At 37.2% G+C, this 9,015-nt stretch overlaps 2 protein-coding genes across 2 annotated transcripts; one reads left to right on the forward strand and one right to left on the reverse strand.

The window, feature by feature from the left end:
* Nucleotides 1–23: 23 nt before the first annotated feature.
* LOC111018463 (BSD domain-containing protein) lies at nt 24–1,903 on the forward strand. Its single transcript, XM_022294561.2, has one exon. The coding sequence runs from the start codon at nt 279–281 to the stop codon at nt 1,650–1,652; it is 1,374 nt and encodes a 457-aa protein (XP_022150253.2). The 5' UTR covers nt 24–278; the 3' UTR covers nt 1,653–1,903.
* Nucleotides 1,904–2,575: 672 nt separating this feature from the next.
* LOC111018453 (oxidoreductase, 2OG-Fe(II) oxygenase family protein) lies at nt 2,576–7,920 on the reverse strand. Its single transcript, XM_022294547.2, has 7 exons — nt 7,100–7,920; nt 5,453–5,589; nt 5,185–5,302; nt 4,237–4,353; nt 3,647–3,762; nt 3,344–3,498; nt 2,576–3,202 (listed from the first exon to the last, which is right to left on the reverse strand). The coding sequence occupies exons 1-7, from the start codon at nt 7,665–7,667 to the stop codon at nt 2,725–2,727; spliced, it is 1,689 nt and encodes a 562-aa protein (XP_022150239.1). The 5' UTR covers nt 7,668–7,920; the 3' UTR covers nt 2,576–2,724.
* Between the last annotated feature and the right edge of the window lie 1,095 nt (nt 7,921–9,015).

Here is a 9,015-nt window from a genome sequence, read left to right on the forward strand (position 1 = left end):
AATAATTCTAATTAAAAAAAACAATATAATATATGAGCCCTAAATTGGAAATTTGCTGAAGAAAAAACTGAACTTTGTAATGGGGATTGAAGATTGAGATTTGGAAGTTCACCGATCATGGTGTGGCCCTGCGTTCTTCCAGATAAAGACTTTCCACCGTCTTCACGAACTTCATTTCTTCACTGCACTCTTCAAATCCACGCGTTTCTCGATTCTTCCTTCTGTAACTAGGTTTCCCATTTCCCAATTTTGATCGCTGTTTGTATCGCATCCCTCAAATGAATTTCTTCAGATCGGTATTCTCCGACGAGCCAGATTCCACGCCGCCGTCCGAATCTGGACCGCGATCGCCTGAAAAAGCGCTACTGAAGGAGGACGGAGCAGAATCGGATGATCCGAGTTCCCCGGAGCCAGGTCCCATCGACGATTCCTCCGCGGCTGCCGGAGCATGGAGTTTCGGCGGTCTCATCAAGACTCTGAGCCAGAGGTCGGAATCCGTGATCGAGACCTACCGGCGCGATCTCCAGGAATTTGGTTCCGGTTTGAAGAAGGAAATCGAGGTCGCTCAGGGATCGCTGGAGACGGTCGGGCACGCCTTCGATGAATTCGGTAGCTCCGTTTTGAAAGGAACGGCTCAGATCATCGCGCAAGGTAAGGATGCGATTCTCGCTGTAGATCAGGAATCTGATTCTGATAATAGTAATAACCAGAACAACAGTAATCAAAGAAGCTCCACTTCCAAGCCCTACAGCAGGTTCGATGCTCAGGTTCGTTCGATTCAAGGCGATTTGGCCACCTACTGTGAGGAACCTGAAGATTTGGATGATTTTGATAAGTGGAAATCGCAATTCCAGCTGAATGATAAGAGCGAGGAAATTGAGAACTTGCTTGAAGAAAATGGAGCAATTGATAATATGCACAAAAAAGTTGTTCCTAATGTTATTGATAATGAAACTTTCTGGCATAGGTATTTTTATAGAGTGCATAAGCTTAAGCAAGCTGAGAATGTCAGGGCCAAGCTTGTGAAGAGAGCTATTGCAAGTGAAGAAGAGGAGGACTTGAGTTGGGATGTTGATGATGATGATGAAGAGTACAGTAAGATCAATGCCGGGTCGAAAGGGGATGCGGTGAAAGCTGGGAAGAGTGGGGAAGTGAGTGTCGGTGAGGTGGTGAGAGAGGAGAATGTCGCCGATGTGGGATCGAAGGAGGAAATGGGTGGCAAAGAATCTGCTGAAGTTGTGAAGAGGGATGTTCCTGTGGAGGAATTGAATGCAGGAAGTTCTGGTGGTGATGATAATAAGGGGGAGAACAAGAGTGGTGGAAATGGTGAGGAATTAGATGGAGATAAAGGGTCTGATCAAAAAGTCCATTTGGAAGGAGGATTGAGACCGGACGAGAAGGTTGTGCCTGTGGCGGAGGCCAAGTCTGATCATGGTGAATCCTCCAAAGACAGTGATGTTTCGATTGTTTCGACACAGCCCTCGATGCCCGAGGAAGAGGATCTTGGGTGGGATGAGATTGAGGATCTGAGCAGCATTGAGGAAAAGAAAATGATAGTAACTCAAGGTGACAAAGCAAATCGAGAGGAAATGCGAAAACGGCTGAGTACAGCTGACGAAGACGACGAAGATTTGAGCTGGGATATCGAATGAATGAACGACGAGACTGGTAAAGTAAAGGCTTTGATAGATCAAATCTGTGGATGGAAAGAAGGATGGAATGCAAGGTTATGAACTAAATTCCTATGTTCTCTTTCATATTTTTTTTTTTTCAAGTGTTATTTCTTATCATTTAAATGCAATGTGCTGTGATTATTGTATATCTTCAAAACTGTCCTTGAAGGAATCATGTTCAAAATTGTACTTCATTTCCTAATCATAAGAGCTGAATTCATTTCCTTCAACATTTTTCTGCACCTCACATTGATTTTTACTGTATGTTTGGTAGTACTTTTTCTCTCTCTCTTTTTTTTCCTCTGAAACTCTAGATTTTGAGCCTTTTGTTGTTCTTCTATCTGTAAGCTATCATTTCCGAAATTTGGATCATTTCTCAAGTGCTATATTTTCCTTTAGGCTACATATATATTTTGGTATATGTAAATGTTAAAATTGGCCGATGATAAACTTATAGTGATTTAAAGAGAAAAATGTTACCAAGAATAGAAAACTCGAAAGTGTAAGTTCATCATCGATTTACCAACTGCAAAAGACTAAATTGAAAAATTACAAAATATAAGGGTCCAAATTAAAGCTTTTTAAACTATAGGGAGTAAAACATATATAAAGCCTTCCCTTAAAACTTTTTGATTGAGCTTTTTATTTTTCTCAGTTGGTGTACAAATTAGAATGGTGTGAGCTATTTTCTTCAGGGGAAAACAGGAAGAAGAGAAATTAAAATCCTTGTCATGCCAGAAGAAAATAGTTCAAGTTTTTTTTTTTTTTTTTTTTTGATCTCTAGAAGGAAAAGAAAGATTTAAATACAATTAGTAAATACAAAATTCGAACCTAACTCCTCTAGTAGTTCACTCTTCAAACTTGAACCTCAACTTCATCTAAGAAACCCAAAAAAAAAAAAAAAAACCCTAAGAACATGGCATGGCATCCAAATAAATAAAATGGTTTTTGGTGTTGGGGGTGAAGGGGAAAAATACTCACTCAGATCAGTAAAATGACAAGACTCATTTTGTTTCGACTCCACACCCGCCACAACATGATTGATTTCAACTCAAACGCTTATGCCTGGCTCGGGAGACGACTCCGGTAGCTGGCGAGTTTCAACAGGAGAAGATAATGTGAGATACCGACCTTTACGAGCACGGGGTGGGAGGTGTTTTGCAGGTTTTCTTGAAGTAACTGCCCATGGTAAGAACACTCCAGTACCATCACGCTGAGGCCTTCCTCCGGGGCTCATCACCATAGGGCGTACCGGAGCTAACATCACAACCGGTGCACGAAGAATCCCCCATTTGGGCATTACTTCCAGCGCCTCGTACCCATATGGGGCTCCGCTAGGCAGAGTGCATGCACCTGTAACTCCGGCTTGCCATAGAGACATGGCGTTCGACATTTGAGGGGTCGGTGATTGGCATTGATCGTAGTCTGGCCGGACTCGGAAGAACGTAATCGTGACCCTTTTGTTAGGAGATGCAGACATGACATGGCGTGCAACATCTGCACTGTTCCCCCTCATCACCAAAAGAGACCTGAAAAATTACACGCTTCTCATTATGAACATGGATTTTGTTGTTTCAGAATCATGATTGAGTACCAAAGTTAGATTTGAATGATGAGCCTGCTGCAAAGAGTCGCAACAAAATAAGCACTCTTTGAATTTAAGGGCATACCCTTCTTTCAAGGACAGCATGAGTGGCCCCTTGTAGTTGCCTTCGTTATCACTTACAATAGAACGCCCAAAAGCCATAGTTGATTCAGAAAGGAAGAGAGTGGAAATGGGTTGTTCCAAATGTGGAGGTTTCTGGAATGGCTGCGAGTACTCACCCTGTGAAGACATAACACACATTTTCCTTCAATTTGATTTCTTGCCATTTTCAGACATCATCAAAGAAAAACAAAACAAAACTCTGCTTTCAGACCAAAATCTGGACTTTTACTCTGGTCGTGTAATCTGTTGTTTAGAAATAGAATACCTCTTCGAAAAAGTTGACGAGACATCCATTTGGCCTTTTGTACTCTGGAATCAGTTGCCACTGAATAAGATGATCTATGACGGTCATAAGAAGAGCTGGAATTGGCTCTATGTTGCCTGTAAAGATGGAGAATATTATCATAAAAACTTATTATTATAAAAAAAATATTAGGAATTCAAACATATTACCGATAATTAAAAAAAATAGCAAAAATTATGTTCAAGTGGTTATACTATTATTATAAAAGTCAAGTTAAATTTGTTCCACCATCTCTGAAAAAGAAGTTACTAATTCGTTGAATTAGTTCATGTTGACAATATAATTACCATAAAAGTTAGTCGATTCGAAACTTAATGACTTGACACATTGAACTATCTTCAAGTTGGCAATGTTATTTTTCTCAATTTGTGCATATCATTCTTGCACAAGTACCTAATCTAATCTTTTGTATAGTTTCAATTTTATCGGAGGTCCACGAAGCGACTCAAGTTGAAGATGTTATTATTATTATAGAAGTTAGCATCGGTTTATATGGGCAAATATAACATAGGTTTCAACGAAGTAAAATATTGGGACTGGTAATGCCATACTTGTTTGGCTGTTATTGGCGGATTCCTCTCTTATCTGTCCAAAAATGGGCACTCCAAGTTGGATCATCTCTCGCCGGTTGCCCTTCACCTGCTGATTGAATAAAACAAATGTCTCTCCTGCGCCCATTAAGAATATTCATTCAGATGCAGAACCAATGCAAACATCTTATAATGTTGGCTTTGGATAAGAAAATGATGTCACAGTTTGATTAATAAATTAATTTGAAGAAACTCTGGAGAAAGACCTTCAAAATAAGCATATCATATAGTTCCTCCAATTTAATAGAGCCACGGATAAAATATTGATCAATACTTCTGTCAACATTTTCATGAATGGAGAAAATGTTTCAAATAAAAATATCAGCAATATAAGTATATGAATAATGGAGGTGTCAAATATTTTTACAAATTTCCTTATCTCTATATTTCCCTTTTCATGAAAACCTGTTAGACACAAATATTTAAGGTCTTTGTCAACGTTCAAAGCCTCGAGAAAAGAAACAAAATGGAATGATATTTAGATGTTTTACTAACAAATTGACAGCCAAGAAATATAAATGCATATTAGAAGATTGAGTTTTTTTTTTGTTTCTTTTTCCAACACCTATCAATTTTTTGCAGAAGGGGTACGGTCCCAATCAAAAACAGTATTCAAGAAATGTAATGAAATAGTAAATGTTAAAGAGTTATTGCACAACTTCAATTATAAGGAAGTCAACTTCAAATGGCAATCAACTAAACATATTTTTCACCGAATTTGTATTTTAAAAAACAGGGCACAAAGAACTATAAAAAATCCAAAATGGAAGCTAAGATTGAAATTTAACCAAAATCAATAATAGAGAATCAAATGAAAGCAAGCAGGATAGGATACAAATAAAGATAAAATGAAAAAGAATCATCCAGAATGCTGATATGATTATGACAGAAGCAGAGGGAGAAACGAACCAGAGAGCTCCCCATTCTTTGCAGCAGAGCGAAGGTCCTCCACAAAATCATTCAACTTGGCCAATTCAGATTCGGTGAAAATGTCTTCATAACACTTCAATCCTTTCACAACATTCACCTGCCCACCAAGTGTCACCAAATGAAAACAGTAAAAACAAAACAAAAAAGAAACCACTTTCCCATTTTCAACAAAAAGGGGAATTGAATTGAATTGAATTCGATTGGATTGGGGGGAGTAAAAAAATTTTATTGAAAAGAAAGAACTCGCCATGTGCCCTTTTACTGGCTCCTTGGCGGAAAAACCTTTTGTCAACTTCATCTGCGCCGGACGTGCTTCACAGTCACCATGATTGCTGCATATCTCATCAACTTCTGCTGATGTGGCCTGCACTCCTCCTTGAGATCCTGTCCATTTTTTTTAATTCCCAAAAGAAAATAAATAAATAAAATTACATCTGAATCTCAATAAATTACTTAACAAACAAATAAACTAATGCATTTAATGAGATGGGGAAATTTAAAATATGTTCAGAAATGGAGCCAGATGGTTTTTTGCGCCTCCTTAGTCAACTCATTGTCCGTGACAAGTTTTATGCTATAAGCGGCCATCACATAGGCTTTGATTTTACAGGTCTAGATATTTTGAAATTACAATCTTGGTCTTTATAATTTATATATAATTTCAATTTTGTCCCTACAATTTAAAAAATTTTAATCCAGTATCAATAGGGTTGAGGAAAAATATGATTTTTTTTTTTTGTGAGTAAAACACATCAATAATTTGTAAGATTTATCAAAAATCATCAGAGAAAAACTTGAAACCAACCCAAATTGTAGGACCAAATTGAAACTTTTAAATCTGTAAGAATCAAACTAAGCTTAAACAGTAGAAATTAAACTCAGTTAAAACAAATTAGAACTATACAGGAATTACAAGGATGAAATTTGTAATTTAGCTAAATAAAAAGAATTTTACATATTAAATATATTTAAAATAAAGGGTATATGCAAGACCCACGCTCAACAATAAAAAATATATATAAATACATATTAAAATTTGTCGTCAAAGGCATTAAAAGAAAGAAAATGAAATATGTCAAAAAAGTCCCCTCAAACCTACCCACAAAAAAATAAAAAAAAAGAATAATAATTGTAGAAAATGGTTTGAGAGAAATGGACGGCTGAGATTGCAAGATGGGTTTTGATCTGATTAAACTAATCTTCCATCTCGAGGCATTTTAGCCTATCTGACAGTATTGGTCATTCCGGAACTAACTGTAGAATCTTGTAACAGCTTAACTTTTTCTTCCACCTCGAAATTCTCAAACCCTCGCTTAAACCTCGGGAAGATATTTGCCGCAGTCAATTTGGCTCGGAATTGAAATTTGTTGATTCTGTTCTTTGATTCTTTTGAAGGAGAAAAAGGAAATTTGCGTAAAAGTGAAGCTAGGGATTGAAAAAACGTAATGATTTTGATTTTCTGGCTTTTTCGGATGAATTGAAAAAGGTAGTTGGAGGAAATTCGTAGCTGAACAAATTTGACGAAAAAGGAATTCTGTGAAAAGACTAAAATCGTGGATCTGACTCTGAAATTTTTGTTTCTGTTTGAATCCTGTGAATGTGGAAAAGAATTTGTTGTTTACGCTTGTTGCTGGTTTCCTGAACAACAGTCAGAAATGCACAAACGTTTTCTGGATTCAGAATTTCAATCCTACTGTTCATCAAACAGAGACGGAATTTTGAGAAATTTCTCGGACGGATTAAAAATTTCAGAGATCAATTGTTTTTTTGGCTGTTAGATCGTGAACTGTGGCATTCGTGTTCAAGTTCCGAGATCAGGAGAAATCAAATTTGAAAAGTGAATTAAAAGAGAATTTCATCGATTGATTGAGAGAGAGAGCAGAATTATACTTACCTGAATCAGTAATCTCGCTGCCGATTGAATCTTCCTCTTCAATTGGAGCCAGTGCCTCATTTCTTCCGCCATCGATTTCGTTGTTCTCCATCGGCATCTCCTCGATCTTCGCCTTCTCTTCACCAAATTCTCTCTCATCCAAACACATCTCACCTCCATTTTCCTCCTCTTCGTTCATCTTCTCCTCCTCCTCCTCCTCCACCATTTGAACATCGCCCTCGCCGGCCGCGTCTCCTTTCTCCTGCTTCTTCTTCGCCGTCACTTTCTTGAGCTCCACCGCGACGTCGGCGATCGGATGATACTTCTGCATTTGCAGGACCGGGATCCAATTCAGCCGCCGTCTATGAATCGCAGCGAACACTGCTTCGTACTCCGATCCACTCTCACTGCTCACCTGCCCCAAGTGGCCACACAGCGCATCAATAATCGCGTTCGCCGCCGCGAACTCCCCTCGAAACCACGCCAGGACCGCATCCTTCGCGATTGCGTCCGTCACCGTCACCGCCGTCGGCGCCGCCGGCACCACCAACTGCCGCCCTCGATCAGTTGCCCCCGCCGCCATCGGCATCAATAAATCCCAATTTCAAAAACCTCCCCCCCCTACTCCTCAGAAAAATCCCCCTTTCCGATTTCGAATTCTCCCAAATTTCGGAACAAATCGTTATACTTCTTAATTCAGCACACCCTCAAATCAATATATATATGTAAATGTGTATATTTATATATATATTTCATATATATATCTAAAAATATATATATGTGAAAATTTATGTGTCAAAGTGTAAAAGGAGAAATCGTTTGTTTCTTCTCTGTAATTGGCAGAGAAATGAGGAAGGAGCGTTAAGGCGCCTTTTATATATGGGAACTGTATGACGTGGCGCATTTTGAGGGGTGGTGACGTGGCAGGGTCTTTTTCTTTTTCTTTTTAATTGTTAATTTGAATAAACTAGGAATTAAATAAAGTGATTAAACTCTTTTAATTTTTATATTGTACTTTTGTTTATAAATAATTAATGTGTGCTGCAAAAAAATGTAGCGAATTCTAATCATGGTGTTCCATTTCCAATAATGGTAATGTATCTTAGTAATACGGAAAAATTTAGATTTTTTTTTTTCTAATTCAATATGCTTAATCACACATTTTGTTTTTAATCATATAATTATGTTGGCCTTGGCCTAGCTGCTTTTTAATTGTCTTTTTAGATGGGGGCGCAAATGTTGGTCTTACTTTTGTAGAATTTATTAGTTTATTGGTTAATATTACAAATTTTGCTCGTGAATTTTGACGAGTGTGTTTATTTAATCTTTGAAGTGTTAAATTTTTTTAATTATGTTCTAAAACTTTCGATTTTAATTTGTTTTAATAAATCATTATTGTTAATATCATTGTTTAAAGGTTGAATGACATTGTGGTTGATCTCATGAATGATGATTTAACACATTAATTGTGATACCATGAGTGAATTATTTTATTTAATTAGTTGACTTATTCTCTTGTGTCCAGTGCTATTAAGTCAAATTATCTCTTGTTACTAGAGTCAACCTATCACATGATCATTAGGTCAATTGGTTAAGGCAATTATCTCTGACCAAAAGGTCATAAGTTTGAATCGTCACCCTCACCATCATGTTGTATAAAAAACCCATCAGGTGATCACATCAACATCATTTAAATAGTAGTTGTTAACAACATGTGGGTTTGTAAAAAAAAATATAATTGCAAGTTTAGAAATATAATTGAAACTATTTTAAAGTTAAAAAGACTAAATAGATGAACCATTAAATTTGTAATTTAACATAAAATATACAAATTAAGAGACTAAAAACATAATGGCTTAAGAAACAAAATAGACGAAAAAGCATGAAAAATTAGAAGCATAAGATATGATTAAAAAAATAGAATTAATGGTTGGGTA

Source organism: Momordica charantia, assembly GCF_013281855.1.
Source record: "Momordica charantia cultivar OHB3-1 chromosome 9 unlocalized genomic scaffold, Mcharantia_2.0 BLBB01000009.1, whole genome shotgun sequence".
Classification (NCBI taxonomy): domain Eukaryota; kingdom Viridiplantae; phylum Streptophyta; class Magnoliopsida; order Cucurbitales; family Cucurbitaceae; genus Momordica; species Momordica charantia.